General features: G+C 39.2%; 1 protein-coding gene across 3 annotated transcripts in view; it reads left to right on the forward strand.

Annotated features, from left to right (window-relative positions):
- The first annotated feature begins 2,025 nt into the window (after nucleotides 1-2,025).
- Nucleotides 2,026-22,179, forward strand: part of gnal2 (guanine nucleotide binding protein (G protein), alpha activating activity polypeptide, olfactory type 2) — a 40,575-nt gene continuing 20,421 nt past the window's right edge. The window contains exons 1-5 of one of the 3 annotated variants that reach the window (XM_020591289.1): nucleotides 2,026-2,747; nucleotides 13,701-13,773; nucleotides 14,534-14,588; nucleotides 14,761-14,880; nucleotides 21,233-21,330. In XM_020591289.1, the coding sequence (XP_020446945.1) occupies nucleotides 2,258-2,747; nucleotides 13,701-13,773; nucleotides 14,534-14,588; nucleotides 14,761-14,880; nucleotides 21,233-21,330 (836 nt within the window). In that variant the 5' untranslated portion in view covers nucleotides 2,026-2,257. Of the gene's footprint in view, nucleotides 2,748-12,635; nucleotides 13,439-13,548; nucleotides 13,585-13,700; nucleotides 13,774-14,533; nucleotides 14,589-14,760; nucleotides 14,881-21,232; nucleotides 21,331-22,179 lie in introns of those variants that run through there. The other 2 variants (XM_020591290.1, XM_020591291.1) reach the window with 2 other exon arrangements.

Here is a 22,179-nt window from a genome sequence, read left to right on the forward strand (position 1 = left end):
ACAAATTTAAAAAAAAATAGACGGCCATGGTGGGTATGTTGGACAGGCAGGCAGTAAGAGAGAGAAAATATCCCTTCAGTACTTGATTTATGAGTTTATCTGGAGGTCCTACAACAGTAAACCGGTCCCACATCATAGAGGCAGTCAGATGGTTAGTCACCAAAACTCCTCCGCCTGTATGACATGAGAAGTAAAAACCAAGAGCCATATACTGTAGACCACCACGGTGACCACACTGGACAGACAGGCAGAAAAGGCAGTGTTTTTTCAGTACTCACCTAATGTGAGACAGACACACAAGCATGCTTTAAAATATTCTATATTTTGAAACTTTTCAACAAACAACTGCACCCTTCGCTCTCAAAATCCCACAGACATGCGGTCCCGCCCACTCCTTAAGACCCTATTGGTGATTGGTCTGCGAGACCGCCACTCCCGCCCACCCACTCACTTCCTTTCCCGCCACCGACATTTAGGTTGTGTTCGTTTTGGTCGTGCCGGTATGCCGCTTGTTAGGTAGCGACAAGGGCGGGGAACCCCACTTAGTTAAATGTACAGGCTGCACATGAGACGGCGACATGACGCTGATCTTCATCAGCTGATAGTAGTATTTACAGGAAATAGGCTTTTCTTTCATATTGAGCGATAGGATGCCTCTGCTTTTGACCACAAAGTGAACAGCCTGTACTGCGGGGTGAATGCTGCCCCAAAGACCCCAGACACCAGGATACAATCCTAATATCGTGTGATTTTATGGGTTTTATTTAATCCAGTCATGAATCTACACAGTCTAGATCAAGGAATATTCAAGCTCAGCCTGATTCAGATGTCCTCTCTGTAGAGTGTCTGATTCATAATCTAAAGTTGTGGGCTGCTGGGAGGAGACGGTGTCCACATTGTCTGATCACAAACAGGCTGCTGTTCACCCCTCTGTCGGACTCTAGTCATTTACTTATTTCAGTCATTCTTTTTTCAATAAAAATGGATTTGCAGTTTCCATCTTTGCTAGTGGTGTTTGCCTTGGTGCTTTTGTCATGATAGTGAAACTGAATAGGCCTGTTTGGTGGATAAAACAGCCCTGAGAAGATCTCAGTAGTGGGACTATTGGTATGTAGAGGCTTCAACAAATTATGAAAATAGATTTTGGGAGCAAAATTGTAGGTTTACTCTAAATAAAATCCGCCTATATAGGTCTATATAAATACTACCTTAGTAGTTTGACTGATTGTTTCTCATGAGTTTCCAGCTATGTACACTAGAGGGCGCAAGAGCATAAGCACATATGTTCTACTCTAAATGTTTGAGCCTAAGCTTGTTATCGATTATAGGGCAGCAACCAATTATGTTCATTATCAATTAATATGCCAGTTATTAAAGAAGTTTGTCATTGTTTAGTTTATCATGAAAGAAGAAAACAAGCGAATTTTAATTTGGAATTTTTGCTTACAAAATGAATTAATTACTCAACAAAGCAGCTTAATTAACTATTGACTATTTGGTTTAGCCATTAATTCACAGAATGTCAGCTGAAGCCTAATGACAACTTAGCTGATATATTGTTTTGTAGGCCACCAACTTTCAAATCTGTCTACATGTGTGTTGCAAGTTCTCCATCTAGTGGTTTACTTTCCACTTCACATACTATAGGCTATATAATGTAAAACTGCGTTTGAAGTAGAAATTTTATTTTGATTATATTTTCAGTAGACCTCTGGGCAGTATATGTCATTTTAAAAAGTAAGTTATTAGGCCAAATAAAGCAGTGTTGTGTTGTATTTATCAGATAATAACGAGCCGGTTCACTATGTGTCCTCAGACGTGCACGCATGAATTGTGAGGAATGAAAATCATGACCAGCATTCTCGAAATGGCCATATACCGTAGTAACATGACGTGCCATGCATTGCACCTAAAAACTGTGCAGTCAAAGTGTTGCCTGTTTGCGCGGCGAATAGCGCGTTTTCACCAAGGTCGTGCTTTTGGTTAATTACGGTAAGGTGGACCCGCAGTGTCCACTCAAGGATCAGGTGATCCACTATTCACGAAGCGAAGGTTCACTGGGGAAAATGCAAAATGACATATAGCAAATGTCGGAGCATAATTCATTCACATTTCCGCCTCAAATTAGGACTTGAATCCCGCCGCTGGAGCTCCAATGTAACGATGGTTTGTTAGGGCTGGTGGCGCAACTGCGACTTTTTTTTTTAATGTTTTAATTTATGAAAAATCACATTCACAGACAAATTTTGGTTTCAACATGGGGCTGTGCTACAGTTTGCGTCCCCGGCTCTTCGGGGACTTGAGCGGGTCTATCTCCAACGCTACCTCGGACTCCGACCAGCCTCCAGACGCCGCCTTGCCGACCCGCGCCGGGGGAGCTCGCCAGGAGGACACCGGGGGATGCGGTGAGACTTCGTCGCTACGCGGCGGCGGCCCGGTACGCCCAGGGGATCCTGCCAGGCTCCCGCCCGGGGACCCTCGCCGTGGAGACACCGGTACCGACGGCGTGCTTATACAAAACGGAGGTGGCGGCGGGGGAGGTAGCGGTAAAGGGGCAGGAAAGGACCGCAGCAGACGCTTACAGCTGCTGCAAAAGACTAGCACCCAAAAGCAGAAAAACTGGGACAAATTGCTGGTGGAGGAGAAGGAGGCCGAGAAGGAGGCGAAGAAAGTCAGTAAGAACATTGACAGGGCGCTGAAGGAGCTCAAACGGGAGTATAAACAGACACATCGGCTGCTGCTGCTCGGTAGGTTGTGTCCTTCTCTGTTGTTGTTGGACTAGGAAGGCGTTTTATTATTAGAAACCAAAACGCACCGGCCTTTCCAGAAATTATGTCACTGCTCTGGCGAGGCCTGCTGCCACATCTGTTGGCTTGGCTGTGAACATTGCCCCTGCGGCTGCCAATGACAAATGAATAAGGTTTCGGCTCCTGGTACATTGTAGGTATATAAGGGATTTTGAACAGCCAGTTGAACGTACTCTACACTGTACTATTAAAACAGTTCACCTGACAGAGACCACTGTGCTGTGGGCTATGTTTCCCCTGACTACTAGTAGCCTCCTGTAATAGTGTGGTCCAGTAGGCTAGTGTAGTACAAATGAAAAATAACCCTTTGACTGGCTGTGACATATTACAGTAATCTTTTTAAATAGATAAATGTATATTGTAGTTGGGTACAATGTAGTATAGTGGCTGGTAACACTGTAGAATGTTATCTACTGTTACATATATAATGTTATTTAATTGGCTTTAGGGTATAAATACCTTGCAAGACCTTAACGGGCCATGCTGTCTGGAAATTAGCTGTCATAGGGTAGTAGGTATAGTTTAAGAGTGTGTCTGTCCAGGTCCTTTGAGTAACAGCCACAGTAGGTTTTGAAAAATAAATGAATATATAGTGGTAGATTGGAGTGTGGGCTATACTGTAATATAGTTTATAGAGTATTATGTGGATAGTATAATGTCAACTTTAATATTTAGAGATCACTTTGGTTTTGGCTACTGGAATGTATGTGCTCTGAAAAATACTATAGCCGCTTGTGGTGTATTGTGACTTATGTCCAGTGACAAGTGAAGATTAGCCCTATGACTAACTTTGGCACATTTACAGTAAAGTATTTCAGTAAATAATAGAGTAGTTTGTGGTAGAGTGCAGTTTAGTGGGCTATGGAAAGATACAGTATGTAGAGACCTCTTAACTTTTAGATGCTGGACTATGTTTGCTGTGAGTATAGAGTAGTATAGTAAACTGTAGTGAACTTTGGTGTAGTGGTTTATCTTTGCAGGCACAATAGATGAAAAATTGCATTTGAATTATTGTGGCACATTAACAGTAAGGTTTCTCAAAGAATTATATAGTAGGCTCTATTATATAGTGTAGTATTAAGTATAAAATAGTGCTGTGATGTGATATCTGTTCAGGGACAACTCACAAATTATATTTTGGCTAACAGCTGCAAATTTACAGTAAATTTGGCCAATATATACATATAGTAGAGCAGAGTAGAGTAGAGTAGAGTAGAGCAGAGTATTTTGTAGTGTTATTGTCACTTGTGAAATATAGTAGATTGAAATATAGGGTATTGTGTATTAGGCTTTAGTATACAAAGATGTGTTTAAAACCTTTGGTCTATGTTTGCTCTGCATAGGATAGAAGAGTATATTATACTATATACAAGATTTCATTCCTGGGATCAATAAAGTTGTACGTTACCTTGTTTTATATTAAAGTTCAATATACAATAGTGCATTATAGTATATTTTTAGTGGCGCTTAGTAGTGAGATATGCCTGATGTGTGGGCCATGGATGACAAATAGCCTTTATATTAACTGTTGCACATTTGAGGTAAGATTATTCAATAAATATATACATAGAATAGTATAGTATAGTATAGTATAGTATAGTATAGTGGCCATCCCTGGTAGACTAGTGGTTAAGGCGTAGCGCTCTCGCCACTGCAGCCCGGGTTCGAATCAGGGATGCGTCAGGAAAAGCATCCAGTGTAAAACACATGCAAAATGTCAGCATGCGAGTCGTCAGTGTGACCATTCGCTGTGGCGACCACTAAACAGCAAAAGCCGAAAGTGACTTTCTTTCAGTATAGTATAGTACAAAGATGTGCCTGCTTCAGCATCTTCATATTAGTACAAATGAAGGTTTCTTTCTGCTGCTATATACAGTAAATTCACTTAAAAAATCACTTATAATTCAGGCACAGTGGGCATTCAACATGGTTATTACAGTTAGTCAAGTTTAATAATGAAAGTGTATGTGGCGGCTCTTACGGGTTTATGTGTGTCCGCATAAATCAAGGAGTTTATATCCATGAAGTTATTAGTTGTATTACTTGATCTGTGAAAATGTAAAAATAACATGCATCCAGTCAGTAGAATCTTGTGATTGAAATGAATTTTTAATCACAGTCATAATTCACTTAGATTTAGCTGGGTGGGTGTTACTATACCACACATACAATAACTGTCTCATTATTGTAAATATAAGCTAACAGTCCTCAGTTTTCAGAAAGGTTCATGCTTAACTTTGAAAGAAAAGCTTGATCAGAAACAGAACAGTCGCCCTGATAAGGAAAACAATGTGGCTTATGTCACACTTTTTACCATTGTGCCTGTATGTATTTGCTTTACTTTAAACAGTGTCATGCTTTGTTACTCTAATAAATGGCTACCAACTTAATTTCCTGAGTAAACAGCCCTCGGTAATTACACACAGGAAGAAATGGCTCATCCTAATGAAGTCACACAGAGAAATGTCATACGTTCTTGCATGAGTCGCTGTTGAAAGCTACACAGCATGTGTGACCTGTGTTACCGTGTGATTTCGACATGTTATTAGTGGTTTAGGCAGCCTTCTTCACCACTATAGAATCACAGTTATTTTGGGAGCTTTCTGTTCTGTACCACCTCATCACAAGCCACAGGCCACTTCTGATTTCTGAAACTTTTTTGCATACTGAGTTGGTGTGAGCTGCTCTGAAAGGGAACATCTTTCAAATAGTGTTACATTTTAGCTAATCTGTCGCTCTTTATCTGTTTGTGTTAAGGTGAATGATGGTAGCCATAAGGAGCTGTTGTTTATCCTAAAGGTGTTTAGCCTGAAGGAGCTGGAGGGCATCATTTTGGTCATATTTATAGGCACTTCCATTTTTAATCTTTATTTATATATATATACTTACTGACTAACAAATCTGACATCAGATTTCTGATAGCTTACAGTATAAGAGACAACCTGACAACTGATAATTTTATAGTTAACATTGAAATAAATCAACAAAATGCAGGGTTGGTGTTGATTAGATATCCACACAGTATGAAAAGGTTTTGTGTTGTTTAGATTAAAGGTTTTGTTTTAAAGATCAGAATGGTTGGGTATAGAAAAGTCAAGAAAGATTTGTTGATGCTTTGGAAATGAAGGGAAATTTTTATTCAGCAAACATGAAACTGAAAGTTTCATTTCTGACAAACAGAGCTGTTACAATACTGGACACATACAGACCAGAACAGCTTCAGTGCAACACTGACTTTACAAGTCTCTGAGCTCTGCTGGAGGGGTGAACACCATTCTTCCAAAAGATAATCCCTCATTTGGCGTTTTGATGATGGTGGCAGAGACGCTGTCTAACATGTCGCTCCAAAATCTCCCATAGTTGTTTAACTGGGTTGACGTCTTGTGGCTGTGAAGGCCATGGCAGGATTCACGTCATTTTCGTGCTCATCAAACCCTTCAGTGACCCCTCGTGTTCTGTGGATGAGGGCTCTGTCATCCTGGAAGAGACCACTGATTTATCCAGGTTTTTTAATTTGTCACCCGCCTGGTTTACCTGCTCTAATTCAAATTATGTGCAGTAAAAAAAAAAAAAAAAAAAATTTTTGAGGGATATGGTGATGAAGTTGGTCAAAATCAAGACAGAAAAAATATAAATATATCAAGATTTATTTTTTTATTATTGTGCAAGACATGGCATAACAAAGCAGACAAGTACCTGCCTCCAACATATTTATACATATACATGCATATTAGAGCTGAAATGACTGGATGATTTACCGCTTGTGCAAAAATATTCATCAGGAACTATTTTGATTTTTTTTGTAATTTTTAAGTAAAAATAACTTTTCAGAGTCAGAGTTTATGATCTGATGCGCTTGTCTGTAAGACCTTTCACATTGCAAGAGCTTTGTAGTAAGTATTATTTTAAGCAAAATTACAGAAATTCTACTGGGTATAGCTTTTCAAATTTGTCTTCTGTGATAGTAAAATTAACATCTTTACAATTTAAAGGACGTCACTTTGGGGCCTGGGAAACTGTGATGATTATTTTTCAGTATTTCCTGATATTTATAGACCAAACAGTGAATTAAAATATTTGTTGGTTGAAGCTTTGTGTTATATATAACTGATGGTATAACTGAAATAAATCGTATGGGACTTTCACAAAAATGTTCCTGACCATGTCCCAGTGGATTTCCAGACCCTTATCAAAGTTTTTAAGAAGGTCAACTGCTCACTTCATATTTAATAGGTCGATAATAGATTAAGAAATGAGCATCTATTTATTGCAGAGCAAGAACTTTAATACTCATCTAAATAAGGCCCAGTTGTGATGTCATTAGAGTTAAGTCACTTTTAAATACAACATTATGGGTTGTGTTAAGTGAAAGTAGCAATACCATCATGTAAAAAAAAAAAAAAACTCTGTTCAAAGGTCCTGTATTCAAATGGTTACCTAAAGAACAGTACAAAAGTATTATCAAAATACACTGAAAGTACCAACAGTAAAAGTACTCATTATACATCAGTTTATATTGTATTATTGGATTACAGTATCTGATGCATTAATGCTTTCATCACTTTAATGTTGTAGCTGGAAAACATGGAGCTAAAGGTATAACTACATATGTTTATAATTTGAAATAGTCTGCTGCTGGGTAGCTTGTGAATTTCTCACTGAGGACTGATAAAGCCTTATAATTATACTGCATTTTGTTTTATTAATCAATGTGGGTGAATAAAAAGTACATTATTTTACTCTAAAATCTAGTGGAGCAAAGTGTGAAGTAGCAGCAAATGGAAATATCAAAGTACAGATACCTCAAAATTGTACTTGGTTACTTTCCACCACTGTATTTTGTGTTTAAATTTGTGAATAGTCATGAAAAGCTTTAAAAGTCCAAACTGTCTGCAAAGTGCAATAACAAACTCGTTAATAAAATGTTTGACCAAAGAACAATGTAGAAACATTTAAATCCTTTAATAAAGTTCCTTTAGACTTTATATCTTAGTACAGGGATAGAAACTGGAAGGCAAGTTCCTTTTATTTCTTGGAAAGGAAGTTGCTTTATTGTTCAGATCTGATTCTGTCCAGGCCTGTGGTGATATCTGTTAAAGCTTTTCTAGCTGCTCTGAACTGCCCCTTTTTTCTCAGCTTTGAGTAACTTGTTGGAAGTCACTGCTTGTCATGGTTTGTTGGGGTTTTTGTTGTTGTTTTTTGTGAGCCACTATCCCTATATGAAGCCATATTTTGGAAAGGATTACTCATCCACACAGCGTAACATATAGTCTAGTTGGTCCTCCCCTTTAAAAGCAAGTAAAATCAGGTGAACTTTGCTTCTGTCTAAATGGGTTTTATTATCGACTGTTGCTGAACTTTGCTACTAACTGCCCAGACTTACTGTACTGACCAAAAGGAGGTACTGGAGTATGAATTATTGGCATATTTGTGGTACTGATAGCAAGGCCACAATGTGAATTGTCTTGATACTTCTATCCGCTGAATCAAAGTGAACCATGTCACACCAGAAGGACTATACTTGTTCTTCACATTTTGCTTACAATGTCATTTCCGCTTTATCAAGAACCTTTGTCCCTAAAGAGAGTGTTATAAAATTCTTTCCAGCTTCAAGGAGGCTAATTTTAGCTGGATATCATTTGGATGTCTGCCCCATTTTTACATTTTACAGTGCCTGTTCAGTTACAGCTGGGGCTGGTAAACAAGTGTGTAAGAAAAGAACACTTGGTTATTGTAACAGCTCACTGGCAGTGAGCAGAAAGCACACGTATTTAGCCATATTTTATTTATTCATTAAATGTCAGCTGTCAGCCTGAAAATACTAAAAACATCCTTGTCAGACTGAAAACAGGATTTACTTGTAGTGGAGTATTTTTAGAATGCTGTATTGCTGCATTTACTTGAGCAAAGGATCTGTAAACATCTTCAAACACTGAACATACTGACAGAGGAATTAGTTGCTGCTACTGTTTGTTACAAATGTTCTGCTCCAGACATCTTGTTTTTCATTTCAGAAGTTTAACTACTAGACAGAACATGTCTATCTACTTTTTCATAGAAAAGTCAGTTCTCGGTATGTGTTCTCTGGATGTTTCCACATCACAGCTGTGTAAGTAGACTTTTGGATCACAATTGGCATCAAAAACAATTTACGATACTACAAAATAATGCTCATATTTAAGGAGAACACAGAGAAACTTTAACCCTTCAACAGGTGACTGTGAAAATAGCCTTGAAATGTCTCAGTCTGCACAGTCAACCTGAAACATTTGAGTAAACAAACAATAAGCAAAACAATTTTAAATGATTGAAAGTTAAGCATCAACACACACACAGGTTTGTATCACAATCTCTGTGAGGACATTGATTGACATTCTCTAGCCCCTAACCTTATACCATCACAACTAAATGCCTAACCACAACCCTTGACCTAACACCTAACCTAAATCTAATTCTAACTTTAACCCTAAAACCAAGTCTTGACCCTCATGCAACCTTTTGAAGGGGTCTGAGAAAGTGAGGACCAGCCAAAGTGTCCTCACTTGCATGGTTTAAAATTCAAAGCAGTCCTCACACTGCTGGCCATACAACCCCCCATCACACACAGTTATTTTAGTTATGAAGAAGAACAAGAAGCAGCAAGCTAAATATAAATATCAGTCAGTACTTCCTAAAAAGGATGATAATACATGCAACAAAACCACATTCTGCTTCAGTGGGTACTGAAAGTAGCCACAGCATGTGCGCAGTGCTGCCTCTGACCACTAGATGGCGATGTGGGCCAGTCACTTGTTTTGACCTTGCTTTCTGAGGTGGGGAGACAGGATTTTTATTTTCTCTTTTGGTAGTGGTGGTGGTGGTAAAAGTATCACTCCCATTCACACTACTGTAGGTGCAGTGAGGGTTGCAGTCATTGATTTGCATGTTGTACAACTTTGTTGCATGCATTTCACTACATGAAACTATTATTTGCATTGTATTTGCATAATGGACACAATAACAGCACACTCCTTGTATGTTACACAGATCACTCATGGTTACCTCAGGCTCTTGGGTTATCTAAACATGTTTGTAATAAAAGCATACAGTAAAGTATATGTAATGAGTTCTTTTGAGTTCTTTTCTTACCAGAATGCAGCAGTTTAGCAATGCAAGTTAGCTTAGCATTAGCGCAGTGTTAAGGATGTCCTACTGGACAAAGTTTTATTGGTTGCTCTTTAATGAAAAAGACTATTATCTGTCACACTCATGCACACACACTGGCAGAGACAGGCTACAGTTACCTACAAATAGTCTAAATATAAAATGCAGTGTTGTCAAACCTGAAAAAAACCACACCTTATTTTGGTCTGGTAGAGAGGAAGCCACAGCAAGCTAGACATAAATGTCAGCCAGCAGATGCAAAATGTAGTTTTCTATGCTCTCCTTAATGTCATAACCACAGCTTGCACTGTCAGACTATAATTACCCTAGAAACAATTATGTTTTTATACATTTTGGAGATCCGAGGTCATCATATGTCACAACCATATAAAGATATTTGTTCCTGTCAGTAATTGTCATGCTAGGTTTTTCATCATATGAGAGAGACAGACAGCACTGTTTACTCTCAAATCATTGATCCAGTGATGGTCTGTAGTTGAATTAGGTGAATTTACAGTACTTGGTAGTTTTTGGCAGTTGAAGGCTGGTAAATTCCTACAGAAGGGAAGCATACAGTATGTGAGACAAGTACATGAACTGTATCCTCAAGAAAACTTCACTATAGAATATTGATATTCTAGTACTACCCTGTAGAGTATATACTTAGAGTATTTTTGTGGTAGGATTGATGATAGGTTTACGGTGACCTAATCAAAGTGAATGGCATTTTATGTCCTGTGGTATCACTACAAATAACAACAAGACGGTATATTGCACAGTATAGACAATATGAATTAAACCATGATATTTTGCATTTTCAAGTATAGGAAATTATATTTTCAGGCTTTGGCCAGTGCGTACTATTAGTCGGCTGATTTTGGGGGGCTCTGAGTTTTGCTTAGGGGAACTTAAGCAGATAAAGAATACAAGCCACGTTTGTTAAGGGTTTGCATTATAAGTGAATATTAGCAATGATAGTTTAACAGTTCCTATAGTTTATCCTTCTATACATCTCAGTGGAAAATAATTTAGTTTTACACAAATACATTTATTTGATAGCTACAGTTACTTATTACTTTATAGATTTTTACAAACAAAATATATGATGGGTAGTATATAAAACATGATGCAGTGTACGTAAAAGTATATAAAGTAATATGAGCTCCATTTCCAATAACTGTAACATTAGTTTTATATGTTTCAGTAATAAGTACTCAGATCCTTTACCTAATTAAAAGTAGTAGTACCACACTTAGAGGTCCAGCATTCAGATTTTTACTTGGCATCAAAATATACTTGGAGTGCCAAAAGCAAAAGTACTTCTTATGCACATTTGCACATTTACTGTACATTCATGTATATCATATAATTGGATCACTGTTATTATTGCATTTATTGTAGCTGGTAAAGTTGCAGCAACTACCATACATACCTATAGTTTGAAGTACTTTACAGATGCCTCAAAATTGTACTTAAGTACAGTTCTTGAGAAAATTTACTTAGTTACTTTCCACCACTGTAATACTTGGGGGCGGCTGTGGCTCAGGAGGTAGAGCGGGTTCGATTCCCAGCTTGTCCAGTCAACATGTCGAAGTGTCCTTGAGCAAGACACTGAACCCCCAGTTGCCTCCGGTGATGTCATCGGTGTGCGAGTGTTTGGGAGTGCGAATGGGTGAATGGCCAAATAGTGTGAAAGCGCTTTGAGTGTGCTATAAAGCATAGAAAGGCGCTGTACAAATATACTGTACCATTACCACTTTCAGTACATTTTGCTGATCATACTTAGTTAAATGAAGATGTGAATTGGGGGGCTCTTTACATTTCTGACCGGAGTGCTGCTTCCAGCACTACCAGTGGAGGTATCTTAAGGACAATTTTGAGGTATCTGTACTTGTGTTTTATTTAATTTTATTTTTTGCAACTTTATACTTTCTCTTTGGGGCAGCTGTAGCTCAGGGATAGAGTGGGTCGCTTCCTAACCGGAAGGTTGGCGGTTTGATTCCCAGCTTCTCCAGTCCGCATGTTGAAGTGTCCTTGAGCAAAACACTGTCGCTGATGTGCAAGTACATGGGATCATGAATGGTCAAATAGTGTGACAGTGCTTTGAGTGTGCTGTAATGCATAGAATAGCACTATACAAGTATAAGACCATTACTACTACATTTTAGAGGCAAATATTGTAGTTTTTACTCCAGTACATTTATTTGATAACTTTAGTTAATTTTTAGAATCAGGTCAATAAAACAAAATACAACATAATCATAAGAATTTATTGATCCCTGGTAAGAAATTCACAAGCTATCCAGCAGTATGTAAAGAATATAAGGTTTTTAGATAGTTAAAATGATCTCCACCTTTACCAGCTGCAACAAATGTAATATACACAATAATGCATTAGTAATATGATACAGACATGTGCCATTCTGCATAATGAGTACTTTAAGTGTATTTTGATGGTAATAGCTACTTTTGTAGGCTAGTTTTACACTTTGAATTCAGGACTTTTACTTGGAACAGTATTTATACTGCAGTATTGCTACTTGTGCTTAAGTAAAGACTGAGTTCTTCTTCCATCACTGCTCAGGATGCTGGTTTGTGTGTGTGTGTGTGTAAAGATCACAGTGATAGGTAAAGCCCAGCGTACACGCACTCTGTAAATGGGTTCCCAGTTCGGGTCAGGACCACCTCTCTGACTGGAAGCCAACAAGAAGAGGCAGAAACCCAGCCCCTCTATAAACCAGCAACAGGCGTCCGGGTTGCCACCCCTCTGCCGATTAGTTTGATTGCGATAAAAGTGACGAACTAAACCGGGGAATGGCTCCTGTACCTTTACCTCAAAAGCTATAAAATGCTATATCAATGCGGGTTGTTACAGTTTAACGCGGGTTTGTGTTCCACCTCCTCCTCCACGGTCCCCGGCTACTTCCTGGTGCCACAGAGAGAGGCAGTGCTGAGTTAAAGAGACAGAAATACTGATAAAAATTCAGATAGAAAAAAATACTGAGAGAAGAGAGGGGTCGGAGACGCGATAGGAGCAGTTGACTGGATCCCCAGAAATTGAAACCCCCCTCTCTCTCTTCTTATTTATATATATTTCTTTGTTTAACCGAGTCGTTATTTTTCGTTGGTTTGTAAACTAACAAACGGTTTGGATGACGGTTGGCTGCGGCTAAAGCGGAATTGTAACGGGGAGCATATTCCTCCCTCCGACGGAGAAGCCTCGCAGAGATTTTCCCTTTTTATTTTACAGTAGACTCATTTCTGTGTTATTTTGAACTACGACATCATACCGGGTGTTATTTTATACATTTTTTTACGATTCCACAAAGAAGGGTTAGGGCGACGGAAGATGGGTTGTTTGGGCAACAGCAAGACTGAAGATCAACGCATCGACGAAAAGGCACAACGAGAGGCAAATAAAAAGATAGAAAAACAGTTGCAAAAAGAAAGACAAGCGTATAAAGCCACACACAGGCTCTTATTACTGGGTAAGGCTGGTTTATATGTGGTGTGCTATCTGAAAATGTAAGCTAATCCCTTTCGCTTACCGAACACGTAACGTTAGCCCCATTTGACAGCGCTTGCAATAATATGTCATGGGGGTGGATATTGCTGGTGGAAGCTCCACCATAACGTACAAATTACTGGCTTTACTTCCAAAATATCTCGGGAGGTTTTACGCTAACTAGGATGGCCCTCCTTGTGGTCATTTGGTGATATTTTAATGTATTTTTTCGTCTATTTTCGAAGGTGCGGGAGAGTCCGGAAAAAGCACCATTGTGAAGCAAATGAGGATCCTACACGTCAACGGCTTCAACGCGGAGTGAGTGCTATTCCACACACCGATTAAACATCAGCATTACCGGCTCGAAATTGATATTAATGCTTATTATTATGGACTCCCTTTTAATAAACTGTGTCGAGGCTAGAATATAGCTTCGAAATGGATTTTCCCCCGCCACTGCAGCGCCTGTTGGGCCCAGTTTGCCATGCAAAGCAGCTAATATCTCTCCGCAACGTTTTGTGTGCATGTACAGTTATACATATGTCAGGCCCTCAGTGTCACACAGATGTCAGATAAGTCACCGTTTCCTGTTTGATGTGAGGGTGAAAGGTTGTGATCGACACAGGCCTATTGATTATTTGTTTTGCTGCAAGGCCTTGCATGGCATTGATCTTAGCAGTGGTCTATTTTAAAAAGGCCTAGTACATGTCAGTTTTGTAAATGTATGACTTTGTGTGAATTCAAATTATATATCAAGAGGAAGCAGGATTTTGGAGGACAGGAGGCAAGTTCTTAAATTTTTAGATTAAAAATAAGAACACTTAGAGTGCAGCATGTCATACCACTGTACTTTTGCACTTTACTGAACCCCAACTTGCATTTCACTGTTACCTGACGTCCGCTGGCACGTATTCCCAGCCTCCACACCTGTACTGTATGTACAGTTGTATTAGAATACAGTCTAACCTGGCAGTAACCCCTGTCTTACTCATAACCATCTTGATGAGAAATATTTTGTGGTCTGCTGTGGTTTGTTTTCCTAAGCGCTGCCTCACACATCTATTCTGTCCCCATATAGAGAAAAGAAACAGAAAATCCAAGATATTCGGAAAAACGTTAAGGATGCCATAGTGGTGAGTTTAATCTATATTGCTTCCCAAATATATTCCATGTCTCTGTTGTTACACTGAATCCCACTGTAGTTTCATTCCACGGATTATTGTACAGGCTTTTTTGTCCTGTATTCATCCTGTTTAATGCTTGGTGTTTTTTTTTTTGTTTTCTCCCACAACTTCTGCTTTGTAGACTATAGTGTCTGCGATGAGCACTTTAATACCCCCTGTCCCGCTAGCCAACCCAGAGGACCAATTCAGAATCGAATACATCAAAAGCATAGCACCTCTCTCTGACTTTGACTATTCACAGGTAAGATGTTTGTCAAGTTTCTCTGAGATTGTCTGTGCACAGAATTGAATATGTGTGTGAGAGAGATAACAAAAGAGGAATTGGGATGGTATCACTTGTTTTTCTTAATGTGCTTATGTGGGTGTAACATTGTTTGTGATGAGAGTGTGTGCTGTTCTTAGGAGTCCTATGTCCAGCTAGTGTTGTATAGCTCAGGGGTGCAGATGTACGTTTGCTATCACAGAACTAACGCTTCCATATTTACTCATTTTTGAGATTTTGAGGTTCTTTAACAAACATAAGTTCTTAATATATGAAGTTATGAATGGAAATGTCAACTAGTGTGAAATCAGCAGTTAGTTGATTGAGTCCTTATTTAAGGTTTGATTTCCCATTGTAGCTGGAGCACATGAGCTGTACGTGGATTTGAATGCAGGTTGGAGCACACGGGATTGTTTTCAGCGTGTGATCAGCCGTTCATGTGTTTGCAGAATTCAAGTATTAACGGTGCTGTTGTGTGTGAATCAAGTGCAGGGTTAATCTCCTTTTCATGTTTGTTGTATTGGACTTGACAACAATCTTTGTTCTCACCGTGTTGTAACTGAGGTACAGTACTACCTACTACTACCTTTTTCATAGGTTTATATTACTGTAAATATAATGTTTCTGAGTTTTGGACTGTTGACCTGACAAAACAAAACATTTGTATATGTCACATGGGGCCTTTAAAAATGCAGATTTTTGAAAATGTTCTTTATTTTCTAATATTTTAAAAACTAAACAACTAAACAATTGCAGCGCATCCTGTCTCATCTTTAGGAAGATATTTTTTTGTTTGCAGTTCACAATTAAACATGCATTTCTTTGGCTTCATATAGTGTATGACTATTTCAACAACGCCTCAAACACTGCATTCACATTGAGACCCAATTCTGATCTTTTTATCAGATTCAGTCTTCTTCTGTTTATGGTTCACATTCAAGACAATGCAAGAAATACTTATCCGGTTCTGGTGTGAACACCGCTGAACTCCTAAATTGCACTGACACACAAGCACTAACTCAAATGTGAGTTGTCAAAAAATAACATAATTTTGTGACAGGAATTCAGGCATATTCCCTCAAAAACTGCTTGGTAATGATGTGGTCCTGTTAGTTTGGCTTGATCAGAAGCTTCTGCATAAATTTTCAACAAAAGTAAAATGTCCTCATCTCTTCACTGACCCCCATCACTGTTGTTGCTCTCCATCCATCCATCTTTTATCTGTACCGCTCATCCTGTAGAGGGCCAGTCTGTCACAGGACTGACACTCGGAGACAGACAAGCACACACACGTTCTTGCTCTCCTTAATGTTTATTTTTAATTGGCCAGTGAATTTTGATCTGACCGCTCTGACAGCAGTCGCATAGTCAGAGACAGGATATGAATCACATTTCAGACCACATATGAAAGTGGCCCAGATCTGATTTGAAAACATTGAATTAGGTTTGCACACACGTTTGTTAAAGATCAGAACTGAGTCACTTGGAGGGAAAAAAATTATGATTTGAATAACTTCAGTATACAGTCTAAACATAGCCAAAGTTTGGCTAATGGTGAGACTGGGCACTCGGTGCTTCTTGGGTTCTTTCAGTCCTCATGTGTACTTCATTAAAAGATTGCTGTACTTTGTCCTTACAGTAGTATTTATTTGCATTGCTACTTTAAATCTTAGCATGATCATTCTCACCAGCTGTATTTCATGGCACATTGTAGGAATATCCATCAAAAGGATTTGGGTGTTAATTTCCTGACAGGCTCCTTAGAGTGTTAACAGGCAGCAGTAGTCTGTGATGCTGTGCTGTGTGAGGGCCTGGGCTGTGGGGAGAGCCAGTGTTGAGTTCCCAGGGCCCAATCCAGGCCAAAGGAAACAACATGGCTCTGTTTGGAGTGTGTCAGTGTCACCACTACATTGTCACCAGGCATGACATCCAATACAACAGTACAGGAACATGGCCAGTCAGTAACCCGTGGCTTTCACTTGCTGTTGCCGTTTGGAAATGGGGAAGCATATTTTATCTGGAAAGTTTTGGATTGATGATGTCATGGTGAACCAAAGTTTTTATCTATGCAATGTCAAAAAAAACACCAAAACATGTCTGCCAGTTTGTTAGAACCCCGCAATCCAAAACTCAAAGATAATTCAATTTACACTGATATAGAATGTAAAAAAAAAAACTGCAACTCTTTACATCTGGAACAGTAACTGTCAAACACCTTGATTATTTAGTCAGGTGTTTAGCAACACTGACTAAGTCTTGTCTGACCAAACATTGGTTTCTCTGCTTTCTGCCATAGTAAATGTTATTCCAAAAAGGTTTGAAATCATTGTTTGTTTGTTTTGTTTTGTTTTTTTACAAAACAGCACCCTCTATATAGTAGATATCATATATTGGATATCAGGTACTCCGCATGATCATGTGGCATGTATGCTTTTACAGTCAAGAAAAGTGAGTCTACGAGAACAGTGTCATAGTGTGCTGTGTCTGGTTATTCAAATAAGAAGGAAACGGGCAACAGAGTCATGGCAGCATTGTGTGTGCGCGCTTGAAGATGTTGTTGGTGGATTAGTGTTGCTTCTGTTCAGCAATTTGTTCCACTATGGTGTCTGCATGTTGATTAAAATTTATTATTTTTTTAAAGATTTATTTTTGGACTTGGTGAGTCGCATAGAGGCAGACAGGAAACAGGGAGAGAGAGAGAGAGAGAGAGAGAGAAAAAAAAACTATCGGCAGCCGGAGTCGCGAACCCCAGTGGAGTATACGGTGTGCCACGCCACAACCACTATGGCACCGGGTGCCCCCTGCATTTTCATTTAACATGATGACATTTGCTGTTGACGTTCAGCTGTCACAATCACATGAAATATCTTTTTGGACAGTCGCATAATTAGTTTTTAGCTAGTTAAATCAATGGCAAAAGTAGGGACTGGTTTTTAACACGGTAGTTTTAGGATGGGTTTTTTCTTTTAAAAATGAGATTTGCATGCCTTTTTGTGACTGGGAAGCCTCCCTTTATCCTCTATGTAAATAGACATGCTTAGGTTTAATGGCCTTTAGTGTTTAACATCAAAGCATCTTTTTCAAAATCCTTCTCCAGCATCAGCTTTGGAGAGCAGTAGGCCCATGGAAAGGAAAGAACAGATACAAACGGTCATCTATGCAAATGGAAACAAATGCCACTGGTAGCTATGCTAGACACCTGACAGCTTCTTTCAACTGAAGTGGGGCAAATTCAAATGAGCCCCGGCCCCTGTTTTGCACCAAGTTGCTTTTGCTTTATCATGTTAAATGTTAAAGATTACATTTACTGTAATTATACTGTAGTATTTGTTAACCGATAATGCTTTGTGTATATGCTCCCCATATAAAAAAACAAGGATTCGGTCCACAAAGGTTTGTTCTTTGCTTCAGGATATTAATGGATATTTGTTGTTATATTGCTGCGGAAGGTGAGCTCCTTATTACAGTATGTCCACACAACCCTTCACTGAAGTAATCTACATTTGCGTTTGGGTGCGGAATTGCTCTAATGAATTGTTTAAATCTCAAGCACACATCAGTGATGTGCACATCAGAAGTAGCCAGTGAGCATGTAACTTTATTTAGCGTTGTTTAATTTCAGTTTACAGACCAACTTGTAATTATGACTTTCTAGTAGAGAACATGACCTGGTTCTCCACCACAGCCATGAAGAGCAGCACCTCTGTAGCATTCCCCTGTTGGTAGCTTCTTGGTGAGTTCCTCATGATGAAGAGCATGAGTCCTAGATGTTTGTTTTTCCTCTAATTGATATACATGGGGAGCTGTGTGGCGCAAAGGCTGGCACTGCTCCGCTTTTGGAATCACGTTATAAAAGATGAATAGTTTCCCAACAGTTGCTGTTCTCTCTCTCTCCTTTGCTTTTACTCTCTTTTTAAAGCTAAGTTTGCCTGTACTCTTTGAGGTAACCCACATCAGAATTCTCTCTGCAGAGGGATTTGTGGTTATTGGTCATCACTGTACATTTTGCTCTAAGGCCAAATCTGCCTTCAAAACCTCACCCAAAGGAGTGTCTACTTGGAACTGAAGACGCAGGCCATTTGCTCCACAACTTTGTTTTGCTAAGTCTAATTAGATTTAGGCCATTTTGTTTGTGTTTGTTATTATGTCACAAACCCAACTTGATTAACCCTGAAACTATGAGAATCTGTTCTAGCAGAGACCCCACAGAATTGGCATCTCTGGCTGTTGATGGAGTGGAACTGCACTGGGAAGAGCAGAGGAAAGAGTTAAAAAAAAAAAAGCTTGTGTTAAAGCAAATTCCCTCTTGGTCTCTTTCTGTATTATCAGTTCCTCTGTAGGGCACTGAAGCACACACTGCATTTATTCAAAGGCCGAGTGTCACACGCCTCTGTGGAAAAGAGCCCTGAGGACCGCAGTCTGAGTGCAGAGTGTCATGTGGTGGTTCCAGGCTAGAGGAGGAGCCCCTCTGAAAGGCGTGCACAGGAGGAAACAAGCCTAATCATTGCTGGGAAATGTCTCAAAGTCATTGATAAGATGAGTTCCCCTCATACTGCTCCCCGCTGTCCAGGAGCAGGAAGTCAGCTGTAGCACTGAGACTGTCATCGATACCATCATGCCAATGGATGGAGATTACCTGCTCGTTAACGAGTTTATCTGAATTTGATCACATTTATGCTATGGCATCAAAGTGTACCATCTCTCCTCTATTGCTTCAGTTTAGAGATGAGAGATACGAGTTTGAAATCAGCAACTGCTGAATTAACCTACATCCGGGAAGTGAATGAGAGAACTCGGATCACCTCCCTTTGCTAATGCTAGAGAGGTGTAAAGTAGGGCTGCAGCTAATAATTCTTATCATTGATTAATCTGCCATTTTATTTTCTTGAGGTTTTTAATGACAGGCTTTTTAATGAGTCTTTGATGGTACCTCTCTGCTTTAAGATGTTTTGTAGCACATTTCAACTGAAAATATTAGGAAAAAATACATGTTTAAAATAATTACTCACTTTTATTTGACTGACCAATCAATGATTTTATTGTACTCCTTTTGGATATATTATATAATTAGCATTCCTAAAAAATGTCTATATTAACCTGTCAAGGAACCAAGTAAGTGTTGTGGTCTTCATAGAGGCAACAATGAGTTGAGTAGACTGCAGCACCAGTAATTGTTTTTACACTATGAATATAACTTCTGTGAAATTTAAAGGAATATGTCAACATTTTGAGAAATGTCCATACTTTTTTTTTTCTGACATGGGTCCCATGGGTGGTTTAGCTTAGCATAAATACTGGAAGCAGAGGGAAACAGCTAGCCTGCTCTGTTCACAGTGAAAAATGCCTACTCACAACTTTAAAGCTTATTAGTCAGCACGTTATGTGTTGTTTGTTTAATCCATACACAGACAGAAATGTAAAATCATCACTTTCTGGATTAGGGCAAATTTGTGCTATAACTTAAGTTCGTCCGGCCGGCAACAATTTTGTCCAGTGTCTCTTGCACAGATTGTCAGGTGGGGGTAGGTTCCTGTGTAGGCTTGATGGTACCCAACTTGACATACTCTGGGAAGCCATGCAAGTCCAAGGACTAATGGCAAGCCCCCATTAGCTGTTCGAAAATAATACTTGTTGAGTAAGATACATTTGTCCTCCTGCTGGTGATAATGCAACTCTCGAGACCCTGTCAATACTAGAAGACAGTGTTTGTGCTGGCAGCGGTGTGTATGTACTGTATGTGTTGTATATAACTGTGGTACTTGGTGTAGTTGAGAAATGGTGTGCTTGTCCCTCTCTTCAGTTATGTTCATACAAAATGGGCTCTAAAAATGTGCATTTTGTTTATTTAACCATCCACATATTGTGGCACCCCAAGATTCAACAGCACCACAGTTTATTTTTGGAGGTTTTAACAGTAGTAACAACATAATTACCTGTACTTACCCATATATTATTTACAAGGAATGTGACTGCTAACCTGTCACAGACGTAGATACTGGCGATTAAGCGGGCTCGGTTTGTCATTTGTGTGTAAGTGTAAATGAGTAAAATGTGTAGTTTTTAGGTAGCCATTTTTGTTAATTAAAATGAAGACATGTAAACTCTGTTTTAAATCAGTTTGTTAAAAATTTAGGCTATTATTTGTTCATGAAGTAAGTTTAGATGAGTCTTCCTTCAGGTAAAATATCTGTATGCGTAGTGTATCTGTCTCAGTTCATTTTGCAGTGTCTGCTTTAACAGTGTGAATTCAGGTTCCCTGACCCATCATGACCCTGCACTCCAGATCTTTATGGTATGGCTTATGTTATGGGCTTTTTTCCCTCTCTTTCAGGAGTTCTTTGATCATGCAAAGAAGCTGTGGGATGATGAAGGAGTGAAGGCATGCTTTGAGAGGTCCAATGAGTACCAGCTCATCGACTGCGCACAGTAGTGAGTTCAAACTTTAAAAGATATTTTGTGGTATTAGATTGAGCTTTAGATACTTACACGTTTACAGAAGATTGTTCATAACTGCTTAATATATGTAATCAGTTATCTGTGCATCCATAACAGACTGAGAGCAAGATGGTTTATTGACACATCCCTGCTTTGTCCATCTGCTTTGTGCTGTGGTTGCGGTGAAAGCTCTGCAGTGTGTGTTGGTTTCATGTCATATGTGACTATGGTTGAGATATGTTTACTCTGGGTGTGGCAATGCAAGCAACAGTTGTATTCATCCTTTTGAAAATTATATATACGTGTGTACATATACACTCACGTCAGTGTGTTTGACATATCACCATGGCAATATGCAAAGATTGACCTGTATTAAAATGGCCAACTGTTGAATTTATTGGGATTGTACTGATCTAGCTTTTGTCTACACAGCTTTAAAAATGTTGTAGTTAAAAGTATTTCTCATTTCAGTGCTGGCAGTGGAAATGAGCAAGTTGTGGAGTTAGTGGACTCAGTTTTTGTGTCTGCCTGGACAAATCTATGTAGGTCATGATTCTGACTATCACCTGTACAAGGTTTTCGTAATACAGTTGTACTTCAGATAGAGCTGTTATGAAATACTGATCACAGCAGTGTGGCAAGGTGCAGAAACAGATGCCTCTTTGCCCTGTGCTCAAGATTGTTTAGAAGGCTCCTGCAGTACCTGGGGCCACCATAGGGTGCTGGTTGCACACAGTGGAAGGCCCCTCTGTTGCCTGTAAAAGGAAGTTTGGATATGCAAAGTGCTTCACTGATTACAGTGTTCTCCTTCTGCTTCCTCTCTAACTCACCTTTGTATTCACA

This window comes from Monopterus albus, unplaced genomic scaffold (genome assembly GCF_001952655.1).
Source record: "Monopterus albus unplaced genomic scaffold, M_albus_1.0 scaffold14.1, whole genome shotgun sequence".
NCBI lineage: Eukaryota > Metazoa > Chordata > Actinopteri > Synbranchiformes > Synbranchidae > Monopterus > Monopterus albus.